Genomic DNA, 24,622 nt, shown 5'->3' on the forward strand with positions numbered 1-24,622 from the left:
CACATAGTACAGCCTCTGCCATTAACAGTTCCGGACTCAACGACGTCAGGCACGTAATAGGCGCGAAATGAACAGTCGGGGCACACGCCGGGGGAACTGCTGCAAGCGCCCAGCGTCTCAGCTTTGGCCAGTGTGGCCAAGAGCTGCTCTGATCCTCCGCCTTGCGAGACCCTTAGAGGTTGTACAAGCCGTGCGCACGCGTAAACTGTGACGGCGCCTCTGAGCGCGCGCCCGGCGTGGGGCAGGGAGGCAGATCTGCGCGTGCGCAGAAAGCCCGATGGGTGGGGCCGGGAGTGCCGCTGCGCATGTGCAGAAGGCCTGGTGGGCTCGGAGCACGAGCCTAGAGTGTGGGCGAGCGAGTGAGCAAGGCCTGTAGGCCGGCTTCGTTCGAGGTCGGCGCCTTCGTTTTTTCAGAGAACATTCCCTAGTGAGTACTCCAGTCGAGGCCACATTTGTGAGGCCCGAGGAGCCCCTAGTGTGTGAGAAAGAGCTTGGCTGAACCCGGGAGAATCGCGGGTGTGAGATAAGGGTCGAGCGGCACCCACCGGGGAGATTTCCGGCGGGACCCGCGTCGCCACGCGGCAGCCGGCCCCTAACGTAACCTTCGCAGCACTTGCACCGGTTGAGATGCCCGGCACACCCTGTGCCCAACCACGGGGCCTCGTCGCCATGGAGGCGTTGGCCTTGTGCTCAGGTTGCCGCGACATGGGGTTGAGGGAGACCTGCGGAGGCCCGGAGGGGCAATGGCGTCCGTGGGCCCTACCCGAGTGCCCAGCCCGTGCCGAGCCGGTAGGATCCCCTTCCACAGGCCAGGGACCAGCGCGGAGGTAGAGAGCCTCATCCATCTGTCCGTCCGTCCCCCAGACTTCAGGGACCGATTTTTCTGCCCCGCCACACCCACGGGGAAGTCCTATCCCTGGCGGAGCCCCAGTCTTCTGAGACCCCCACCTCCGCACACCCCACCCTCGTTAAATAACTTTCCCTGGTAACAAAAGTGTTTGTTCTGACCTATAGCCCCCTCCGCTAAAGCATTTCATGTCGCATCTTTTTTTTCTTTTTTTTTTTTTGGTGGAAAGGGGTTTATTTAAAAGCTTTACAAATTCCAAATAATGGTGGTTGTCTCCTGTTACGTCCCACGCCCCCCAAAGCCTTAGTACTGCCTCCGAGTGCCAGACCAGGCCAGTTTCGGAATATGCCAGGGAGAGGCACCGGCTTTCCGACAGCAGAAGCCCACGGCCCGCATTCCCCGGGCACGGCTCAGCATCGCAGGCCTCTCCCGCCAGTCCGTGCTTGGTTAGGCGGGTCCCCGCAATTCCAGCCTCAGCAGCCGTGCCGCCATGTTCCCCAGGCAGGTTTCCCGCTCGAACCCTTCTTCTTACTCCGGACCTCACGGTTGATCTCCCGCATCATGTCTTAATGATTGGAATGCGTTTCTGGCTTTCAGGTGTCCGACTGAACCTAGGAGGTAAATATCTGAGTCGTGGCCCTGAGTGAGATCTCGGCTCAGCCCTCGGGTTCTTGAACCGCGGCATCTGGGACGCGGACAGAAGGGTGCAGGCGGGTGTCGTTTGCGGTACGTGCTCAGCTTTTCTGGGCTTTAGTTCTTCCATCTGCTCATCTGCAGGTAGTAGGCCTTCCACAGGACCCAGCAGTCTGCCTAGACTCTCTCTCTGGGTGTCTCGTGGGCACCTCAGAATTGAGCATGTCCAGATAAGGAGTCAACCCCTTCCCCCCCCAAAAACGTAACTTTCTAAGATTCCTTTTTTAAAGAAAGTGGTGCGTTTATCCTTTATCCTAGTTCAAGCCACTAGGAGCGCTCCTTGTCTGCCCCTCTCCCCATCAGGTCACCTCATGAGAGGTGACATTTTCCAGCCCAGGCCGCCCACTTTCATTGCTGTCGACCAGGCTGCTGTCAGTTCTCTGCCTGGAACCGCGGGAGCCTCCTAGCCGGTCCTTTTCCACCTGCTCTTGTTCTGGGTTATTTTCTCATTACAACCTGAAGGATTATTTTCCCCCGAACTTAAGCTATATGGTCACGTCCTTTGTTTTATATCCTTCAGCGCCTTCCTATTGCTCTTAGGATAAACTCCACAATCCATAACCTGGCCTGCAGGGAATGTCCTCACTCCTCCTCCACCTGTGCTTTCTCCCTGAGTGTCCCAGCAGCTTCAGATGCCACCTAAACACCGATGGCACAAATTTATATTTCCATCCCTTGCGCACTAGGAGGCCTCCCCCTCCGCGTACCCACTGAGGTGTCTCATGGGCCTCTCAGACCTAACCAGAACAGAATTACTGATTTTTCTCTGCAAGTCTCCCTCCCTGACACCCTTCCCCGTCTCACTAAAGGTACCAGTATCCACCTCACAGCAAAGGCTAAAGTCAAGCGACATCCTTGATTCCCTCAGTCTAAAATATACCTCAAATCCAGCTACAGTATCCCCTCACTTATCGCGGGTATTACGTTCCCGACCCCCACCCCCCGCGAAGTAGGAACCTTCCATGTGTTCTACACTCTTAAACCTACGTAACTGTAACAACACAGGTATACAGTACCACAAAATCCCGCAATCGAGCGAAAAATCTGCAATAAATAATTAAATATAATATTTTTAAAAATCCCGCGATGCAGTGAGGCCGCGATAAGTGAGCCACGATATAGAGAGGGGCTGCTGTGTTCTATAATTGTTAAGACCCCAAAGTCCAAATCAGCAACATGTTGCTTGTAGAATACAAAAGCTTCCTAACTGGTCTTTTTGCTTCTACTCTTGTCCTCTTACAGTTCGTTGTCCTCTCAGCAGCTAGAGGGATATTCCTAAAGCACAGATTGTTTCTCTCCTTTTTATAAAACCCTTAGCATAAAATCTGAGGTCTTTATAATGGTCTGTAGGCAGTAGGTGACCTGGCTCCTGTCCGTCTCACTGACTTCATCTCCCTCTACTCTGTGTTCGTTCTCTGTATTCCAGTCACACTGACCTTTCTATCCGTTAACTGACCTATCACAGGGCATCTGTGCTTGTTGGCTTTTTCTGCTTGGAATGCTTCTCACCTTGACTTTGCATGGTTGTTTTACTTTCCAGTAAGGCCTCAGCTTGGTTGTGATCTCTTCTGAAAGGCCTTTGCTGGCCACACTTGCTAAAGCAGCCTCCCAGTCACCATTACAAATCCTGTTTTATTTTCTTCATAGTTCTTAGAGAATTTCAAATTATATTCATTTATTTATATGTGTGTTGTTGCTCTCCACACTTTCTGAAGCGTAAGCCCTTAAAGATGGGATCATGGTTCTCTTTTCACTCATCAGTGCTCAGAACAGTGCCTGACGCAGAGCAGATCCCGAGGCGCTCAGATGCGTGGTGCCTGACTTCACCTGCCGTCTCGCCTTGCAGAACTGCCCTTATTGTCCACTGTGTCCCGGGTTACTCTTTTGGAAACGCCATGCTGCTCCCAACTGAGGACTCTTGCATCTGCTGTTTCCTGTGCACATCCCTAACTTCTACTCATCCTTCAGATAGGAGTTGCTTAGAGTGGGCTTCCCTGACTTTCGTTCTGGGTTAGGGTGCTCTGCAACATATCCCATATCACCCTCTCCTTTTGTTTGTTGTTAGTTGGTACAGTTAAAATTATTTGTAAGCTCTTTGTAGGCAGGGACCAAGTTTTTATTCTTCCCCACTTTTATTTTCAGAAGTTAGTTTCTGAAACATAGTAGACATGCGAATATTTGGTTGAATGGACACAATTTTGAGAGGATCAAATCAGGGAAAAATTACAGCGGTTAGCATGCAGAGTAAGTTAGCTGAATCTGCCTTGCCTACTTCAATAGAATTTTTTGGATCTTGTGAGACGGGGATAGGAAAGCATTATGTAAACTGAAAGTGCTCTAGAAATATAAAGGGTTTTTTTTCTTTTCTTTCTTTTTTTTTTTGCTAAGGTCTCTTCACACTCAGATCCCTATGGTTTGATGGTCTTTCAAAGTACAAAGTTTTATGTTTTCCAGTCATAATACTACTAGACGGGGTGGTGAGATGAAATACTATTCTATTGCTTTTTCATATTAAGCAACACAGTCCTGGACCTATTTACCAAAGGTAGTTTTTCCATTGGCTTTTATGGTGGTTAGTTAAGATGGAAGTGGAAGAAGCACTTAGGTGCAAAGAGTAACTTAGAAGTTGACTTAGATATTTTTCTGGGTCTATAGAGCTCTCCACTAAGGCCTTTAAATTTCACTTCAGGGCATCTTACTACCTCTCTGTTAGGAAGTTTAGTTACTCCTTCCTCCCAAACAAAACAAAATCTGACACAGTTCCAAGGGAAAATCTATTCCTGAGTGAATGCCAACAGCATTATAAAGATTGTGCCTTACCAGAAAGAGTAGGGAAAACCTAATGAGAAAGAAAAGGACATCAAGAAGCAGGTAAGCATCCTGGGTGATCTTAGATCAGTCTCTTTCTGTCCCATGTTCTTACTGAATAACCTATGTGTGGAGCAACACAGTAAGCAATTACACATGCATTATTTCATTAGCCGTTCTAATCACCCTGTAAGTAAGAAACTGAAAATAGTTCCTTTTGAAAATAGAGATTGAAAAAGAAAAACAAAAAATCCAAAAACAAAATGAAAATAGAGCTTGAGGACAGACAGATGTGAATGCAACCTTTTATACCATAAAATATAATTCTAAAAACGTTTAATTAGAAAATCTTACATTATGGCTTGATGCCTCTGTACCCAGATTAAGTTTGCCTTGAATCATCCAGAGTTATGAGAGTGACCTTTTGAATTCTGTTATAGTTTAATAAAATGACTGACTGAGTAATGTGTTGTAACTGATATTGTATGGGCCAAAGGGGTCAGCAGTTTCTGGGGGTGCTAATCTGGGCTCCATACTGAGTTATGTGACACTTTGTGGAGGTTGCTTTCTTCTTTGGTGAAGCACTTCCCTCTTGTCCCCTCTAAAACAAAGGGCAAGCGTATATTTCCAGTTGGAAACACAGACTTTCAAAGAGTTACAATCCACTTCAGCAAAGGCAGGTGGACCCCTGAGGCCGGCCATGGACTTGCGAAGTTGTAAGAAGTTGGTCGCCCATCCTTAAGTCTCAGTTCTAAAATTTGGGTGTTGGATTCGTAATATCAGTGGGATTCCCCTATTTTGTTGCCCACATTCATTAGTGGTCACAGAGCAAATGTATTTTTGAACAAATACTTATGGAAGCTTTTTTAACACGGGAAGATTTTCTCATCAAGTAACACCAGAAAAATTTGGTGGTGGTACTTCCGTGTTATCTCCTGCCACCTTAATAGACTATCATTAACCTCATACAGCATTCAACCCTGCTTCAGGTTCTGTGCGCTGACCCAGATTTTTCATTATGTGAAACAAATTACTAAGACCTTGGTAAAGCCTTTCTCTTTCTAACATCAGTGTGAATGAGTCCTTTAAGTCTAATTATTGAGGATTTTGAAGAACGTATTCTTGATTGGGATTTGTCAGATTTTGCAGTGAGATTAAAGCTAATCAGTTTTCCTCTCAAATTTGCTTTTCTAGTGAAGCATTCATAGAGAAACTTCAAATCTGTCAAAACAGTTAATGTTTATATAACACTCTAGAGCAGCAATCCCCAACTTTTTTGGCACCAGGGACTGATTTTGTGGAAAACAATTTATCCACAGACTGGGGTCGGAGAGAGGGGTTAGTTTGGGGATGATGCAAGCGCATTACATTCAGGCTCACCTCCTGCAGTGTGGCCCAGTTCCTAACAGGCCTGGACCAATACTGATCTGAGGCCCAGAGGTGGGGGAACCCCTGCTCTAGAGTTTATGAAGTGCTATTTTATAGCATTATCTTATTCAGTGCCCACTACAATTCCAGAAGTGGGTGGATCCCCATCTGTAGATGTAGAAACTGACAAATGAAGAGGCTGAGTTGTTCAGGGTTTAATAAGAGACAGAGCTAGGACTCTAGCCTTTGTCCTCCAATTCCAAATCTGTGTCTTTCCCATTATCCCATATTGCCTGTAACTTTTCTTCTTTTGTTTTAAGCCATCATATTTTGTGATCACTTAAAAATGGGTTGAGATCCTGTCTCTTCTGCACGATCTGATCAACTTAATAGTCACAGGGACATAGTGTCGCCATGACTGCAGTAATCATGTCGGAAAATAACTTTGTGAAATCTTTGAACCACCACTACTACTCTGTGGTTGTTTTGGATTATTCTGTCTAATCTTTATTTTCAGAGAAGGTTATTCATGTATGATGTTGGTTTCTGCAGTAAGCAATTAACAGGAACAGGCCCCAGCCAGAAGAGGGCTGTTTTTACTTCTTTCAGACAGCCAGGCAAGCACAGCACATGAAGTTTCCTCTCTAGATTCTCATTTCCAGCAAATGTCCTTCATTTCCTTTGCTCTGACGCCCTCAGCCCTCAGTCTGTGGAAAGAAATAACTGCATTATGGAAGAATCCTTTGAATAGCTGAGACCTAAATTTTTGTGGCAGCAACCTAAGCCTCACTAGGTAGACTTCTTGCCTACTTAGAAAACTCAATCTAGAACCAAAAATACCATCAAATCTAGCCTGAGTTCCTGCTATGCCTTGGGCATGGAGAATCAGCAAGATTTTTCTCAGGATATGAACAATATTTCCCCTCTGGTAACTTTGCAGTTGGCACCAACAATTTCTTTTCACTTTTGACTGCAATTCTAGTGTAAATAGTCCCCTGGGCTCTGGCTCCAACCTGCGGTCAGCAGCGAGATCAGACACTAGGATATCTCTTTACTGGCAGCCCCAGGCTTGAACTTCAGAAATTGTGGGAAATTCCATTCTTTGGGCACATGGATCTTCTGACTCCAACATAAAAGAGTTTTCCCTGCTGAGCAGAAATAATCAGTAATATGGAGTAAAGAATAATGAAAATAGTCCTTTATGTATGTATAATATTTTAGTACTTAAAAAGTGATCTTATATTTTTTTCTCCTTTCTAATAACCCCAGGAAGCAGAGTAGAAAAGTGGTTAAGAGCATCAGGCCTGGATTTACACGGTCTCAGTTTGAGTCCCATTTCCAACGTGGAGAGCCGTGAAGGTTACCTCATCTCTCAGTGTCAGTTTCCTCATCTGTCAAATTTAGACCACTTATCTCACAGGCTTATTGTGAAGATCGAGATAAGAGGGCATAAAAAAAATGTTACTATTGTATAAATAAGAAAACCAAGGCCCAGAGAAACTAAATAGGGACATTGGAGCTGAGATTTAAATGTAAATTGCTCTTACTTTGTGTCTACCTCATCTCAGCTTCCCCTGAAATCAATATCTTGCATTGTGTAAAGGTAGCTCTGAACTTCAACAGCTGTGGGCCTTTTACTCTCATTATTTATTATTTAAACTTCTATATGGAGAGACAGAAAGTGCAGGGTTTATTATCTCTGCCAAGGAAGAAGTGGCAGTGTTTGACTCTTAGCTCTGAGCACGTACCGGTTGCCCTCTCGAAGGAGCAGAGACATGCCATCCTTATTTCCATCTCCCCCCTTTCCTGAGTGGCCCACAGGGAGGACCTTAAGTGGGCAGAGACACTAGAATAGGAAAAGTAGAACTAGAAAGTGCTAGGATGATAGTAGGCACTCTCGTGGCACAGGGTAGCCTTGCAAATGGGGACGAGGAAGCGTGATTGGGCGGTGAGGAAGGTGAGGCCTTCCTCAGCACCCCTGGGAGACGTTAGTGTGCGTCCTTATTTGCTGCGTTGGCTGTGGCAGGGAGGTGTGCCCCTCCTTTAACTGTATGTAAAATGAACAGCACAAGTCTTCCTTAATTGTGCCGCTTATTGGTATATCCTGTGGACTTGGACTATTTCATTCTTTGACTTGAGTCCTGTTCACATGGGCCTAGGTTACAGGGGAAGTGAGGACAAGGGCGGAGGATTGAGTCAAGAGCTATTTGGGGACATTTATTTGTTTATTTAATTTAAATCCTCACCCGAAGATGTGTTTATTGATTTTTGAGAGAAAGGAAGCAGGGAGAGAGAGAGAGAAACATTGATTCGTTGCCTCCCATAAGCACCCTGAGGATTTGAACCCGCAGCCTTTTGGTGTACGGGACAATGCTTCAACCAACTAAGCCGCCCGGCCAGGGCTGGGGATAGATGTTGAATCCTAACAAAAACGAACCGTGTTAGTGTTAGTCTCATGGAAGAGAGGTCATTTGTACAAGGCAGTAAGATAACAAAACTTGCTCAGGACTTTTGGCTTCAAGTAAAGAAATTGTCTCAAAACACCACGTCTCCTCTCCGTGCAGGTAGGAGAACGGTCCAGATGATAATGTCAGAACTGAGCCTGGGACATGAAGAGTGGTGCTGCGTGTTGGACGTTTTACTCATAAAAAAATGCCGCAGATTGGGCAGGCGCTCTCTCCTGTACATAAGGGGCCATCTTTAGTTTTTAAATATTTCTTTAATGTTCTTTCTGTAGGCTATCGTTTGGGAGCAATGAGTTTAAAAACCTTCACCTACCCGTTTCCAGAGACAAGATTTCTTCATTCAGAATCTACTGTGTACAAATTCAAAATCAGATACGGCAACAGCATCAGGTAAATTTATAGGGGGTTGTGGGTGGAGGGATCAAACAAGAAAGAAAAAGACATGGACAGACAGCAGTGTGCTGATTGTGGAGCGGGCAGGGGGTGGGAGGGGAGTGGGTATGAGGGGGGTAAATGGTAATGGGGGAAATACAATTAAAAATTAACTTTAAAAAATAAAATTCAAATAAAAAATCAGATATGGCAGCAGCATCAGGTAACTTTAAAGCTAGGAGGGGTGGCCTTTGCAAACAGGTTAGTGCGTTTTCCCACAGGCCAACCCTTCTCTGCCAGGGGACTGGCTGAAGTAGCACCTTGTAGGACTTTCTTTCCAAGGTATTTTATATTCCAGATGTTATATATTATTCATGTAAGTTTCTAAATTAGTGATGGCGTAACTTTGGGGCAGTGGTTCGTAACATTTTTTATCTCGGGACCTCTTCGCACTCTTAAAATTTTTGAGTATCCCAAACTTTTTGGTTATGTGGGTGGGTTATGCCTGTCAATATCATCATATAAAAATAAAACAGAAAAAATTAAAATAGCATACTTATTAATTTAAAAGTAGAATATCATAAAATTTAAAAATTGATTTTAGAGAAAGAGGAAGGAGGAGAGAGACATCAATTTGTTGTCCCACTTACTTACGCAGTCATTGGTTGCTTCTTGTATGTGCTCTGACCCGGGGTTGAACCCACAACCCTGGTGGATCTGGACAGTGCTCTGACCAACTGAGCTTCCCAGTCAAGGCTACTGTGCTAGTTATTTTTTAAAAGGTTAACTGCAATGTGGAATCTGAAATTATATCAGTGAACTTTTTGAACTCTGTTACATGAGTCTGTCTCATTCTTTGAATAAATCTTTTACCTGGAATGATTTTGTAACACAATGCATTTCATTGGTGATTTATTGGTTCACTGACTTATTCACACCGTCCAAACGTCAGCACATTTCATTATACAAGAATACCTTGGAGATATTGTGGGTTCGGTTCCGGACCACTGCAGTAAAGTGAGCTGTAAGCCTTTTGCTGGTGGAGAGTTTGTCTTGAACTTGTAAAAAATGAACAATTGTGAAACACAGTAAAGCTAAGCACAATAAAACAAGATATGCCTGTACAGTATAAAAAAATCGTATTAATATTACTACCAGTCCCATCAGAACAGTGTTTTAAGTATTTGGAACCTACCAGCCTTATAGTTGTGGATAGAAGTTATCCAAAGTGCAAATTTTTGCTTGAAATCCCAAAATTTATCATTGACAACAAATGTTGTCATCTGACAATAAATGCTCAAATTGATAAGCTTGCTGTTCATTTTTGAGAACATTCACATTACCAAGTCTAATAACAACCATAACTTGTTTGTCACCTGACCATTCAAATAAAACGCTGGTCCATGAAGAGAGCGGCTAGCTCAGTTTGCACCGAATTGCACAGGCGCTTTTCCTGCAGACAACTCTGATCTCTCCGTAGGCGGCAGGGGCGCTTAATGCGTGCTTTCCCTTTTATCATATCACAGGTTGATGTATTTGAGGGTTGAGATTTTATAAAATTATTAGATCTTTACTGCTTCCTCAAGGGTATTGAATGAAGCTGGATTTTTTTCCGTGTGGCTGTAAAGATGACTACAGCTGCTAGTGTGGTTTAGTGCAACTGGCTTGATTTATGCTAAGAAACCAGCAATTTTGCTCACCATTACTTTTGCAGTAATGATTACAAATGTTAACAGTGAAAATGGCAAATAACATCTAGTATTACGAAAATAATGTTTGCCCTTGGAGACCCCTTGAAAGGGTCTTGAGGAACCCTAGGGGTCATCAGACTACACTTGAATACAAATGGTCTGACACATTGGTAACTTTCACAGTGGGAATTTCAGGTCTTGCCAAGTTAGTGGAGAACATATTTCGGTGTATAGCCTTGTACCAATTCTTAGACCACACCACCTAGGCGATCACTTCCTCACATGAGCGTTGGGTCAGCACACGTAATTGTTATTTAGTCATGCTTCTTAGCTCAGTGGAAGTGTCATCTTTGCTCTGCTGTCTCCAGAGCTTTCCTTTTCGGCTTACTTATCTCTTGTTTATTTACCTTCTAGAGGGGAAGATACAGAAAATAAGGAAGTCATCATCCAGGAGCTGGAGGTAGGGGAAGAAGCTGACAACTTATGGGAAAGTTGTTCTTCTGAGGATGTGTCCATATCCAGATTTTAATTATTTTTTACCAACTGAGTCACAACCTCCCCTTGATTACTTGGCTTTTCCCTGCCACATTTCCTCTACAAAGAAATTTTACTATTTTTCAAGGGAAATTAAAGCCTGTATCCTTTTTCAGTTTTCCTAGGTAAAGTGTCAGCACCTTTGGGGCTGAGAGTTATTTTGTTTCTCCCAGTGTTCCCAGCCATGGGCAGCTCTCTTGTGGCGGCTGGCAGAGAGAGAGCTTCCTGAGGACTGGAAGGACTGCTGCCTTCCAGGGCTTCTGGGCAACCTCGCCATCCCAACCGCTGCCCGGTACTTGACGTTCAGGAAACTGAACTGTAAATACACAGACAAGGCTGCCGTGTCTTCATGTTAATTGGAAACATTTGCCATTGCTTTATTCCCACTTTATTTTCATTCCTTTTCTACCCAGCTCCTCTAGCTTTTGGTTTTCACACAGGAAGATAACTGAAGAGATGGACATTTTTTGTAAACTGGTAAAAGCACTGGGCAGGGGCCGAGCCACTAAATAATTGCGCGACCCTCAGCAAATCATTTATCTCTCTGGGTCTTGATTGCCTCATTGGGAAAATGAGAGTTTTAAAGTCATTTGTTCTTTTCTAACTTCACAACTCAGTGATTTGTGACTTGTGGTTTATTAAGACATATGCTGCTACATGTCACAATTCAAATATGATTAAAAACACAAAACTCTATGAAACCAAAACTTTGAATCATAGCCCTAATGATACCTGTGGCTCTTTGACTTAAGCAAAGGCAAAATAACTATTATCAGTAAATATCAGTACTATTCATTCAGTATATGTTTACTGGAAACCTGTTATTCATCATCCACTACGGTAGACACCATAGAAGGGATACTAAAATACATCAGGTATACAAGGTCTGTCCAGAAGGTATCCAGACATGTAATATGGAAAATAGAGACATTTATTGAAGAAGATATAAGATACAAGAAACACTGTACATAGGACAATGACTTCATAGTCCCCTTCAGAGTAGGCACCTTGGGACCTTACACAGTTCGATGAGCTGCTATCAGCTGCCCCATCTTTTTTCATGAATCTCACCAATGGTCTGATATCTCTTCCCTTTCAAAGGTGATTTTAGTTTTTGGAAAAGCCAGAAGTCCCAGGGCACCAAATCTGGGCTGTAGGGGCTGGGTCACTTGGATGATTTGATGTTTTGCCGAAAAACTGCACAAGACGTGATACATGAGCAGGTGCGTTGCCCTGATGGAGCTGACAGTCACCAGTTGCCCATAGCTGCGGCCTTCTGAATCATCCAGATAGTTTCTGTGGAGGGATGTTCAAGCTTAACTCAAAATTTGATACAGGTTTATCGCTCTGCTTGCTTGATTATTTTTGAATGTGACAGCCACACAGTACACATGCTCACTCAATGGCATCTACTGCCCCCACTGACTAGTACAGTGAAGTCATCATTGTTCACATATGTGCATTCCAGTCCACTCTCTTTGGCTGCCAGGTTACATCAATGTCAAGCAAAAGGTTCTTGTTATGTTAACAATGGCTGGACTTCTTCTGGACAGACTTCGTATATTCTATTTAAAGGAGCTATCTCAGTAAGGAAAATAAAACATATATACATGGAATGTAGTAAAGGCCCAAAGCTAATAACTGTGAAGTTTGAGACTTAACAATCAATTACAACTTGGAGAATTAGGGAAAATTTTCTGGAGATGGCTTTGAACTGTACCTTAAAGGTAGGTGGGATTTGGACATATGAGTGGAAAGGGCATCTCAGGCAGAGGGAACAAACTCTGCAAGAGCATAGAAATGGAGATGCAGAAGGCACATTCAGTTCAGCTTTAATAGAATATGGGGGATGTGAAGAGCCATGACAAGTATAAATGGAAAGATTAGCTGAGGCTAGGGAGGATTAAAGTCATTTCAAATGTTTTTTTTTCAGGATTCTATTCGTGTGGTCTTGGGGAACTTGGACAATCTGCATCCGTTTTCTACAGAACACTTAATTGTGTTTCCGTGTATCCTTTTATTTTTTGGGTGGGAATGAGCTACAGCTCACATTGTTGATTCAAGTTTGTAGGGTAGATCAGGGAAAGGAGAAGGAGCCTTTTCCCTGAACAGTACTCAGGGATTCATACTGACTGCTTCCCGCACTTCTTAGCACCATTGCCCAGATAAAAGCAAATGGGAGAGAGTGTCGCACCTGAAATTCAAACATGGGGAAATTGTCTTGGTCCCCTATCCATTTGTTCTGATTCTATATGTGGAGATGAAATGGTTGCATGAAAACTCGTCATCTGGTAAGTAGAATGATGGGAATGTGGGTGCTGGAGAAGAACACGGGGGAAGGCTGGACTTGCTGAATCCGGCAAAATGGTCAGCCAGACTGGGCTGGAATACCCACAGTGCAGAGGTCAGGAGCATGTGCTCCAAGCCAGACTTCCTGGTCCAGATCCTAGTGGCTTTGTCACTTAATCTGTGTGACCTTAGATAAATTTCTTAATCTTTCTGTGCCTCCTTTGTGAAATGGTGAGGAATAATAATAGTACCTATCTCTGAGTTCTTAAAACCATTAAATATATAAATACTGGAACATGGAGAGTAAGTACGAAGTCTGACAGCATGATCATTCAGTGAAAGAGACCTGTTATATAAATACTTCCTTCCATTTTAGAGTATTCAGTGACTTCCACTGAATATCTTAAGGTGATATCTCCCAATTTTTAATCTCTAAGAACCACCACTATTTTTACTTCTAGAGGAACAAGTAGGCACTTGCCAGTTTGATTTGGAAAAGAGTGCAAAGGCCTTGCCTCAGAATATCTCCTCAATTAATTATTCACTGATGCCTGAAGTTCCACCTTCTGTTTCATAATAGGGGCCCCTGTTTAAGTGGCATAATGTTCGAACATGGTGTGAATCAAACTCTGGAATTTTCAGCTTGTAGATGATAATAGTTCTAAAAGAGGGCAGGAAAAAAAAATTGAAGACTCTGTATTTATAGGATAAATGGGACCAGGCAGGAGAGAGGAGGGCATACATGCAGGTTTGGGTAGGACAGTTTTGAGAAATAAATGGTAGCCAGAAATCCAGGTGAAACAGAGTCTTGATCCATGACGACATGTATTTTTCCTGTCGTAGGGAAACCTGTAGAGGACAGTACTCTTGGGTCGGTAAGTTGCCTTTTGTATATAATGTGAAAACTACCGTTACTGCTTCATGGCCCCAGAACATCCTGCTCTAGTCTCTTCCTTTAACTTTGCCCCCGTTGCTCCCCAAGTCCGGTCAGAATTGTAGACGTGAAACCACCCTTTTTCCCCTTGGCTAGATTTCTAAGACTGTCTCTAACAGAATATCTGCCCTGCTTGCAAAGCTGGTAAAGTTGCCTTTGGCAACTTAAAGATGGGGTGTTCACTGTGCCCTCCTGAACTGTGAGCACCTCTGGAAAAGCAGGAGTCACAGGCATCTGGTCCCTCTCTGAAGGTCCCAGCTGAGAGGAAGGTGGCGGCGGCCATGACGAGGAAACGGAAACACAAGGAAGTGTCCGGCTACCCCAGCAGGCCGGGGCTGGACAGGTCAGTGGTGCGGGAGAAGGTGGGGACCCTGCCTTCAAGGCAGGCTTTGCCAGCTCTTGCTGCTGGTTGATCTTGTCCTTGAGCGGGTCACTTTCTCAGGGTTTCGTTGCTACCTGCCTATTCCAGTGGGTGGACTAAGGGAAGGAAGCAAATTGATATTGGCACTGTACTTTGAACACAGTCCCTTCTTCAGTAAAGTAAGACTCTTCTGTTTATTAAGACGAAGGCTGAGAAAAAATGCAGTTGTATCTGTACAAGCGCATCCAAAATATATTTAGTGAGTACTTACTATGGTTGTACTGCCAGAAAACATAGTTAGAAGGCACAAGATTTTTAAAGTTCCAGGATATTATACAAGAACATAGGGGAACCTTCAGGAGGGGAAGAACAAATAAAATAATTCATTTTTGCTTAGCGAGCAGTAATATTTTAGAACTCTACCTTAGAAGATAGTCCAGTCTAAACTATAAATGTCTGCAAGAGGGTATGCATCAGTTATCGGGCGAGGTGCTGCACGTCCCTAACATGCTACGTTGCTATTGAGGAGGCTCCTTACTTTGAGTCTTTGTCAGGGACGGAGCGAGTAAGTAAGACAGTTCAGTCATTCCACTTGGCACCCAGAAAGGACTGCTGGAATAATCCAAGGTGTGGTTTGCTCCCCAGCCCGGAGTTCTGTCAGCCCAGGTTCACAGAGAGCAGCTGCTTTTTTCCTGGGACCGTGTGAGCCCCAAGACATTCAGGAGCAGTGAAGGTGGACCACGAGGAAGCCAACTCCCACAGCCTCCTGATGCACGTGGCAGTGAGGGTTAGGAGCCCCTTCCTAGCCACGTGCGTTGGCAGGGTACTTGGAGATGTGAAGCTTGGTTCCATTTAACTGAATTTTCTGTGGAGAGGAAGCTTCATATCTTCCCTTTTTCTGGGTGTTGAGTCATGATCAGATATTTCAAAATCTGATACCTGCTGTCAATCTGTTTTCCTTTTCTCAATCACTAGATCACAAAATGTCCCAGATTGGGATTCTAAAAAAAAAAAAAAAAAAAATTGGGATTCTACTGTGAATTAAAGCGGCACCCAGAGAGAATTTGGCCACACAATTTAGTCTGCAGGCCAGGAGTGGTATAAAAATAGCCAACCTGCTGAAATATTCATTGGAGCCACGTTTGCTTGAATGTGGTGATGTTGTTGCCGCCAGTAACATTTTCTGCCCCCACCCCCACCCCACCTCAGGGCCAAGATGAAGGCTTGCAGCGAAGGTCCCAGCAAAATGAAGCCTCTTATGGAAACCAAGAGGGTAAGCAGGACAATGGAGGCTTCGAGGCCCTTGACTGTTCTTGCTCTGTTCCAAGCAAGTCAGGACTTCTGTTACCAGCAAGTCTTGGTCCTTAGAACAGACTGAATTGACTGAACTCGTTCTCAGGTTTCGCCATCTGTGGAATTACATTCAGCCATTCTGTCCTTGCCACAGCCTGTCCCAAAAGGAGCTGCATGATACTATACACATCGAAGAATACTTTTGTTAAAGGGTTCTTTTCTCAGCTTAAAAAGCTGCTGCTTGTCCTCTGCAGTTCAAATAAGAAAATAGATCTATTGAATTGAGGTAGGATCCAATATAGAATTTTCTCCTTAGAAAGGTATTTGCCTTCATCTGCATTGGGGTCTCAGTTTAGCAATGTCTCGTTTTTACAGAGCAGCTAGTACTGGAAACTGGTAAGAGAATACCTACTTAGAATAGTGATGGGCTGGCCCCAATATTATTTGATTTTACTTGTGAGGTCTGTTCCCCATTTAGATATTCATATATCTGCTACTCCTCCATCTCGGGGCCCCTTTTCTGTAGTAGTCTCTAAAATAGTACCCTTTTTCTTTTCCTTCTCTCTTGGAATAGCTGTTATTTATACTCCCCCCCCCCCCTTTCTGTCTCTCCAAAGTAGCCCTGACCTTAAGTATCCATACATTCTTAACTCACCTCCCTCACCTTCCCAGGACCCCATTACGTGATCATTTAGCGAGCAAATATTTATATATGCATTCATTCAACAAACTTTTACTGAATCTACTATGCGCCAAGAACTAGAGATATCACACTATTTCCTAAAAATACCAACTATGTAAAGCTAGACAGACAGTTACTGATAGATGTTCTGTGTGCAGGAATCAAGGAAGCACAGGCTACAAAGGGACCACAAGAGAGAACCTCACCCAGACCAGGTGGATGTAAAGGGGGTTCCACTAGTAGCTCAAAGGATTAGAGCCAGGCAGGGAGAGCACAGTGGTGCCGGTGACCGCAGGCCGGTGCCCCAGGGCTTGGGACACAGTGCTGAGAGCTGGAGCCGGAGAGGTCCACACTGGCTGGGTCAGGAAAGGCTCCAAGGCTACCTCCAAGATTACAGGAACTCCCTAAAATATTTTTAGTAGAAAAGTAAAGTGATTTTCACTCCTAAATGATTACTCTTTCTCCTGTTTAAAAGGCATTGTGTTAAATACAGGGGTACATCCAAACATGTAAAATCTGGTTTCTTTCTAGGAGCTTATCGCTTAGTTGGGGGAAGAGCGAATCCTTGGGACTCAGACTTCTCCCTGCGTGGACAGGCGTGGGCTACAGGGCCTCCTTGCACCATGGGCAACTGGCCCACGGAGTGATTTTAGGCAGATGGTTGCCCTCTTCTGTCCTCTCATCTTTTCGAGAGGGAAGAAGAACTGCAAAAATATAAGAGGAGTATGTGAAGCTCTAGAAAACAAAGACACTCTACACAGCCAGCGTAATCGCTGTTAAAGGAACATTTCCTTCACTTTCTACCCTCTGTATCTTCCTGTTCTTCGTTTGACAGATCATCTCCCCCAAGAACAGTGCCCACAGTTTCTTATTCAGATAATTGCCTTTTCAACCTGATACTGAGTTTAGAAAAAACTGAGCAAAAAAACCCAAAAGGAACATGTTTATTGGTTTTGACTCAAAGCCCAAACACAGTCTCCATTGTAGACCCTGTTTCCAGAGAGAGGATTTCTCCTAAATTAAAGTGATCACAGTGACTCTCAGTAGAAGCTGCCTGAGCTGGGAAAATGATATTTGCTCCTATAGCCCAATGCTTCATATTTTCTCTCCCCTTTGGGGGGCGTTAGGGTGTGGGATCACTGTAGGTTCTGGATGTCTGAAGACACCGGGAGCCTGTGTGGGGAAAGCTTAGAAGAAGACATATATCTGAATAAGGTCTCTTGTTCCATAAAAGGTGTTTTGAGCAGATTGGGGAGGAAGGGCAGCCACATTCCCTTTGTCACCCCATGTCCCAGACCTAGAGAGCCAGACGTTAGAAGGATAAAAAAATGGGGGAGAACAGATGAATGGTCCATCGCCTTTTTTTTTTTTTTTTTTTGCCACCTCTGCTTGAATTGTACTTCTATGGCAGATATGGCCCTGGACATACAGAGGACAGTCTTGTGTTTGGTTTTCAGGGTATTGTGTCCTGTTGGATGTCCCAGATGATACCCTCAATCTTTTTTAAAAAAGTATATTGTATTGATTATGCTATTACAGTTGTCCTGATTTTCCCCCTTTGCCCCCCTCCACCCAGCACTCCCCACTCCCTCAGGCAATCCCCCCATCATTGTTTATGTCCATGGGTCATGTGCATAAGTTCTTTGGCTGCTCCATTTCCTATACTGTACTGTACATCCCCATGGCTATTCTGTAACTACCTATTTGTTTATTTTTAGTGAGAGGGGAAGGGAGGGAGAAAGGGAGAGAAACATCAATATGTGAAATACATTGATTGGTTGCTTCTCATATGCCCCCAACGGGGGACGTGACCTGCAACCCAGGCATATGCTCTGACTGGTAATGGAACCGGTGACCTTTGGTTTGCAGACTAGTGTTCAGTCCACTGAGCCACACCAGCCAGAGCCCTATTTGTACTTCTCTTTTTTTTTCTTTTAAATATTTTATTTATTTATTTACTTATTTACAGAGCAAGTGGAAGGGAGAGAGAAGAGGGAGAGAAACATCAATGTATGGTTGCCTCTCACACACCCCCAACTGGGGACCCGGCCTGCAACCCAGGCCTGTGCCCTGACTGGGAATTGAACTGGCGACCCTTTGGTTCACAGTCCAGCGCTCAATTCACTGAGCCACACCAGCCAGGGCCCTATTTGTACTTCTTAATCCCCTCACCTCTTCCCCCACACCCTCCTCCCATCTGGCAACCATCAAAACCTGCTCTGTATCATGATTCTGTCTTTGTTCTTGTCTGTTTAGTTTTATTTCAGGCTATAATGTTTTTCCCTCTCAGCATTTTACTAAGAAGACCTCTCTCAAGATTTCAGGAGGACAGAAGAGCTAAATTACCTTGTGAGGGGATGGCTCCCCATTTCAGAAGTAGGCTTGACTTCTGCCCTAGGGTTTTGCCCTTCCGGTTGCCACTGCCAGCCTTATTAGATGCTTTCATTAGGGCCAGTGCAGCAAGAGTTAGCCCCATTTTTCTTCGGCGCTGCCTACGGAGGTGGCAGCCATCTCTTAGTCGGCACCATGGCTGCCCTCAGACCCCTCGTGAAACCCAAGATTGTCAAGAAGAGGACCAAGAAGTTCATCTGGCACCAGTCAGACCGATATGTCAAAATTAAGCGCAACTGGTGGAAACCCAGAGGTATTGACAATAGGGTGCGTAGAAGATTCAAGGGCCAGATCTTGATGCCCAGCATTGGTTATGGGAGCAACAAGAAAACAAAGCACATGCTGCCCAGTGGCTTTCAAAAGTTCCTGGTGCACAACGTCAAGGAGCTTGAAGTGCTGCTGATGTGCAACAAATCTTACTGCACTGAGATTGCTCACAATGTCTCCTCAAAGAACCGCAAAGCCATTGTGGAGAGAGTGGCCCAGCTAGCCATCAGAGTCACCAATCCCAATGCCAGGCTGCGCAGCGAAGAGAACGAATAGACAGACTGTGTACACATTGTATTTGTGTTAATAAAACCATAAAATTCTGGAAAAAAAAAAAAAAACACACAAAAAAAGAGTTAGCCCCAAACCATACTTTCATTCAATTTGTAAGAGTCGTTCCCGCAAGCTAGCAATCAGGGCTAGACCCTCTGAATTCCATACCTACCCTGTCTGGAAGAGGTAAGAGGTGGTTTCCTTCCTTCCCAGAGTTTCCTCACCTGAGGATGTGTTTATTGGTCTTAGAGGAAGGGATAGAGAGGAAAGGAGAAACATTGATGTGAGAAGAAACATGTATCAATTGCCTCCCATGCGCACCCCAACTGGGGATTGAATGCACCACCTAGGTATGTGCTCTGAGTAGGAATCGAACCCATAGCCTTTTGGTGCAGGGATGACGTTTTTACTAACTGAGTCACCAGCCAGTGCTCCTTTCACTTTTATAGGAATATGACTTAAATAGCTGTCTATGTGGTCTAGAATGTGATGGTTTGTAGGAAAGCTCATGTCAGAAATATCAGCTTATGCTTAGGATGGGGGCTATACCCTAACTTCCCTAGGAGCTCGCCATGCTTCTTCCTTCCAGACTGACCTTGATGGTCCACAGCCCCTTGCTATAGAATTCTTCACGACAATGGCTCAGGGAACTCCGAGCACTGCTGGGGAGTCGGGCCCTTGGGTTCTTCCCAGGTGAGGGGAGCAGCCCGTGGGCAGAGATTCCCAATGAAAATATGTAAACCATATTTCTGACTCTCAGGGTGTCTACTGGAAATGCAGGTTTGGAACCAGGTTGTAGAATGTCCAAGGAAGCTTTCTGACATGATAGCACAGGGAGAAGCCATGAGCTTGTGCTGGAGTGTGCCAGTTCCCTATGCTGTGCTCATGTTTCCCCGGCCCCAGCTCCAGCCATGCTGATCATATTTACTTGTTCATGGCACTGTGCCTTTGTATATCCTGTCGCTGTCTGGAATGCCCTTCTCACCATGTCTTCACCCCCATTAACCCTCCTTATGACAAAATCCCACTCGTACATCAAGGCTCCATTCAAATAGCACTTCCCCTGTGAAGCCACACACTATTCCTGCCCTCACCACGGCCCTTTCTGTAGACGCGGGGCAGTCTTATCACACTGTCTTATAACACTTAGTCTATATATCAGTTTTACCACAGAGATTATACATTTCTCCACAAAGTTAAGTCCTGGTTTCTGAAGCCTCAATATTCTGTCCTTATTAATAGTTGGCACTCAGTAATATGAAATGATAAACCCAGCTTGGCTCCTAAGTCATGTGATTTTAGGAGGACAGTGGTTAGGAAGCTGAAATGGGGAAAGAGTGGTCATTCAGAAGGAAATGTAACCTGCGCGGGCAGTCAGAAACCAGGCCCCAGCACTGATGTGAGCTCAGTGCACCCGCAAGTAGCATTCAGACCCCCAAGCTGTGCTAGAATACTTTAAGACTTTTCTTGGTCCTCTTTTTATCAGAACAAGGAAAGAAAAACCCAGCAGGAGGGTCTGGAGACCTCAGCAATCGGTGTCACTGATGTCCAAGAACAGGGTAGGTTCTGGGAAACTCATTTATTCTCCTTTAAGAATTGTCCTGTCCCCTTCAGTTTGCTGGTGAGCGGAGCAGCACAGAGCTCTGCGTCCGGGCATGCTCAGTGGGTGATGTGCCTTGTCCCATGGAGGTGCCTGCTGGCCGCCCTCCAGTCTGGGGCTGGCCCTCGAGCAATAGAAGCCACCTCTCACCCAGCTCGCAAGAGAAGTGAAGGAGGGCAATGCCTGTCCTTCCTGTATTTTGATAGGGAGCTGATACTCCCAGTATTTCCGAGCATTTCCATGTGGGGCGGTGTGTTTCACTTCCCTGTCTTCTTGGAGCACGGTCTCTGGGAAGCTGGCTCTTCTCCTCTTCCCTTCGAGCATTGGTGTTAACATTGAAGGTACAGCAGATGCTCAGTCAGCAAGGTTGGGAAGGCATGCCGAAGTGCTGCCCTTCCGGCTTGCTGACCTTTTGCCCAGATGGGGATTCGGTACGGACTGCAGTGATCACAGATGCAGAGATGTAAGGAGCAAGTGAGTTCTTCAACAAGTTGTCATCCATGTGAAGATACCAGCCATGGTGGGTGTCCAGGGCCTGAGTAGTGTGAAAATCTCAGGGGCCCAACTTTGAAAATACTCCAAGGCCAGAAGAGCACCTTACTGAGTGTGATGAAATTGGGAAGGTCAGAGCAAACTATTCACCGGGCTTCAAAAACTGGTGTGAGGCTGCCCTTGGCTCATGCTGTGCGTGTCCTGCCTTCTGGCCCCGTGGAAGTGGCCTGTGGACTAACACCTTTCCCTGCCTGCGTGTTTTCCTTGCAGATTCTAGATGGGAGGACAGCCTCGCAGGGGACGTTATCCTGCCCGGGCAGCAGAGCAGTCCATCTCCACCTCAAGGACCCACAGACCTGGGAACCAGCGGCTTCTTTGGGTTTTTAAGGTAAAAGAGACTTCTCCCTGCCATCAGACTGCAGCCCCGGAATGACATAATTCCAGAGTCTGCCTCGTTGAGTCTCTCAGGGAAATCAGAATAGAAGAGAAAGCAGATTACATGCATAATCTCTGTTTTGTCCAGGATGGGTGATGCAAATGAGATGGAGCACAAGGGCCCTAACTGAATTTGATAAAAACTGCATCTTGTTCATTTTCACACAGCCCACCCTTCCCAGCACTGGGCCTGGCTCCATACACCCTGCTTGGACAGAGACGGTTCTCATTGTGCTTAGCTCGTTTAGATGAGTTGGTGACCAAAATGCTTCTGTTCTCCCCTCTGAATCTGGGCTGTGTCTTCAGAGTTATTTCTGCAGAGGACAGTTAGCCAATCCCTTTATCTACAGCTAGAGCTCAGCCATCCCATTACAATTCTTTATGTCCCTGCCTGAGTATAATCTAATTTGGGTACCTTTTCAAATGCTGTTCCAGGCTTGAATTTCCATTCAGTGTTCCCCAGAGGATAAATGCCCAAGCTAATGGCGCCCTGATGCGGCCTGGGAGGAGAGGAGGGGACCGCCAGAGTCTCAGCCTGTTCTGCTTGCTTTCTTGCAGCTCCCTCTTCCCATTTCGGTATTTCTTCAGAAAGAGCAGCCAGTGAGCCTTCCAAATGCAGCAGTGGCAAGAGTGGCCTCGCGCAGTGATCCCGCCCACTCCATCCTCTGCTTGTGACATTCCACCATGGGGACCGAGGGTCCCAAACTCCCTAACTCCTCTAGTCGGTTTGTCCTGTCCTCTCCTTTCCAGTGAAATGTTTTTTTCAATTTAAGACACTAGGAAGAGAATGGAACTTTCTAAAATGTTCTAGTTTGCGAAGTGTACTTCTCTGAGGTTCAATTTAAGTCTTTCATCTCCAGCACTTAGGATCCTAATAACAATAAATTATTTATGAACAGTTATTGACTGAGTTCAGTGAAGTAGCATGTGAGAGAGAGCAAACTCTTCCCGCAGGATACAGGGAAGCAATACCTGAACCTCCCCTGGGTCTGTCTGGTTGTTGTTGACAGGATGCTTTGGGTGGGTGGGGTCTGTACCCCACCTCAAACTTGAAAGCCCCTTGCTGGGGTTGGGGAATGGGGTCTTGCAAGACTCACTGCTCCGATCCTTCCTGACCCCCCCAAAATCATCTTTCCTCAGTTCACCCAGTTTGGCCCCAAAGTGCAGCCTCTCAGTAGATAAGTGCTTCCCACCTACCTATCCCTGTGGCTTTTGAGGGTGGTGCAGGTAAGTATTGAGTTACCTGAAGTCAGTCCATGTTAGGGCCCCTGGAGAGGACCAGGGCCCCGAGCCCTGTCTTTATAACGCAAGGGCTGACCCTGGACAGACGGACTAGATTTGTGTTGTATGGCCACAGAGGATGAAAATAATTGCTGGGGATTTAGGGGAAGTCATTTTAGCTGAGGACAAGTCACTTTTTTAACTGTTAAGAGAATGTTTGGTATTAGAATGGACCACGTTGTAACGTAATGAACCCTTGTCACCTCCGGCCTTTCAGCAGCTGATTTCATCTGTCAGACACTGCAGGGTTCCCCTGGTGCAGGGGCCGGGAGGCTTGGATCCCTTGGAGAGCCCTTGTTTTACTGCCCTGGCCTTGGGTGGGGAGAGAGGTGGGCCTCTGTGAAAGGGCCTGGGCCCGAGGAGAGGGGCGCTGAGGGGGAAGCCGTCCTGTTTCAGGACTGGAGGACTAGGGACAAGTCGCATTCATGACCTTTGCCCTGCTGTCCCGAGCATGGCCTCCTTCGCGGAGCTGCCGAAAGGCACAACTCCAGGATCCGGAGGCCTGAATGCCGTCTGACTCGGACTGGCTTATGGCAAGGCCTAGGCTAAGTCGCTTTCTCTCTGGTTCTTATTTTCTCATCTGGAAAACTAAGGGGTAGGATTTGATGAGCTTTCACGTGGCTTCCAGCCCTGGCAGTCTATGCGGCTGGCTCTGCCCTTCTGAGCAGCTCAGTAAGGCAGTGGCCCTGGGGTGTGGCTTCCTTCTGATTTCCACCCCACCCCAGCCCTGCAGCGCCTGTTAACTAGGGGGTCTTTTTCCAACTTGCCACATTCTTGTCCCAAGTCTAATTGAGCACCATGCATGACTAGCAGAATTGGGTTCCCAACCAGCCCTGGCATGAACTGGCTGTGTGACCTTTAGGAACATTCCTCCTCTGAGCCTCAGTTGCCTCACTTGTAAAACCAGAGCCAGAGCTGGACTGAACGATGGGATTTGCTGGGATCAGCGGCTTCCAGCTTTTCCAGGAGTCGGGTTCCTGTTGTTCCAGGGGCTGGGGGTGGGGGCGGGGGCGGGGGGCTCTGTGCCTGACCCCCAGGATGAGAAGCCATCCACTTAACAGTGAAAGCGAAGCTCTGAAACGGACTTAGAACCCCCTCACCCCCGGCTCTGCCACCAAGCACATCTCGGGAGACTGCTTCTGGTGTCATTTCCCTTGTGCACGAGAACCTCCTCCCAGGCCCTCTCCCCTGCAGTGGAGTAAGGAGCCAGGCAGGGCTGCGTTTAGTACTTCCAAGGTCAAGGTCGGGGTGGTGAGGCCCTCGATGTGAGTGTCCTGCCCAAGGCCACACAGCAAAGAACCCAGGTGGCCACAACTCAGCCCGGTCTTGGGCCCCCTCTCCCACTGCACACAAGCCGCCCACTCCACTAGCTCCTGGGTTGTCCTCCGCACTTCACTGCCCCCAGCCCTGGACTTCGGGCAGCTTTTGGACGGAAGGGAAGCAGAAAGCAGCAGCAGCCACTCTCCTGGGACCACACCTCAGACCAGGGCGGGCTCTCCCAGGTGGGACAGCTCTGAGGCCTGTGGCAGAGCAGCGCCTGAAAGCT

At 46.0% G+C, this 24,622-nt stretch overlaps 1 protein-coding gene and 1 pseudogene across 1 annotated transcript; both read left to right on the top strand.

Annotated features, from left to right (window-relative positions):
- Positions 1-8,470: 8,470 nt before the first annotated feature.
- Positions 8,471-22,659, top strand: MAJIN (membrane anchored junction protein). The gene is made up of 10 exons (XM_090267453.1): positions 8,471-8,571; positions 10,659-10,704; positions 12,712-12,787; positions 12,944-13,069; positions 13,911-13,942; positions 14,253-14,344; positions 15,572-15,635; positions 20,755-20,827; positions 21,631-21,748; positions 22,354-22,659. Exons 1-10 carry the CDS (start codon positions 8,471-8,473, stop codon positions 22,397-22,399), a joined length of 774 nt encoding a protein of 257 aa, XP_090123579.1. The 3' UTR covers positions 22,400-22,659.
- Positions 18,819-19,310, top strand: LOC150017538 (large ribosomal subunit protein eL32 pseudogene; annotated as a pseudogene).
- Positions 22,660-24,622: the final 1,963 nt, after the last annotated feature.

The sequence above is a fragment of the Furipterus horrens genome, unplaced genomic scaffold, assembly GCF_987537825.1.
Source record: "Furipterus horrens unplaced genomic scaffold, mFurHor1.1.pri manual_scaffold_2, whole genome shotgun sequence".
Classification (NCBI taxonomy): domain Eukaryota; kingdom Metazoa; phylum Chordata; class Mammalia; order Chiroptera; family Furipteridae; genus Furipterus; species Furipterus horrens.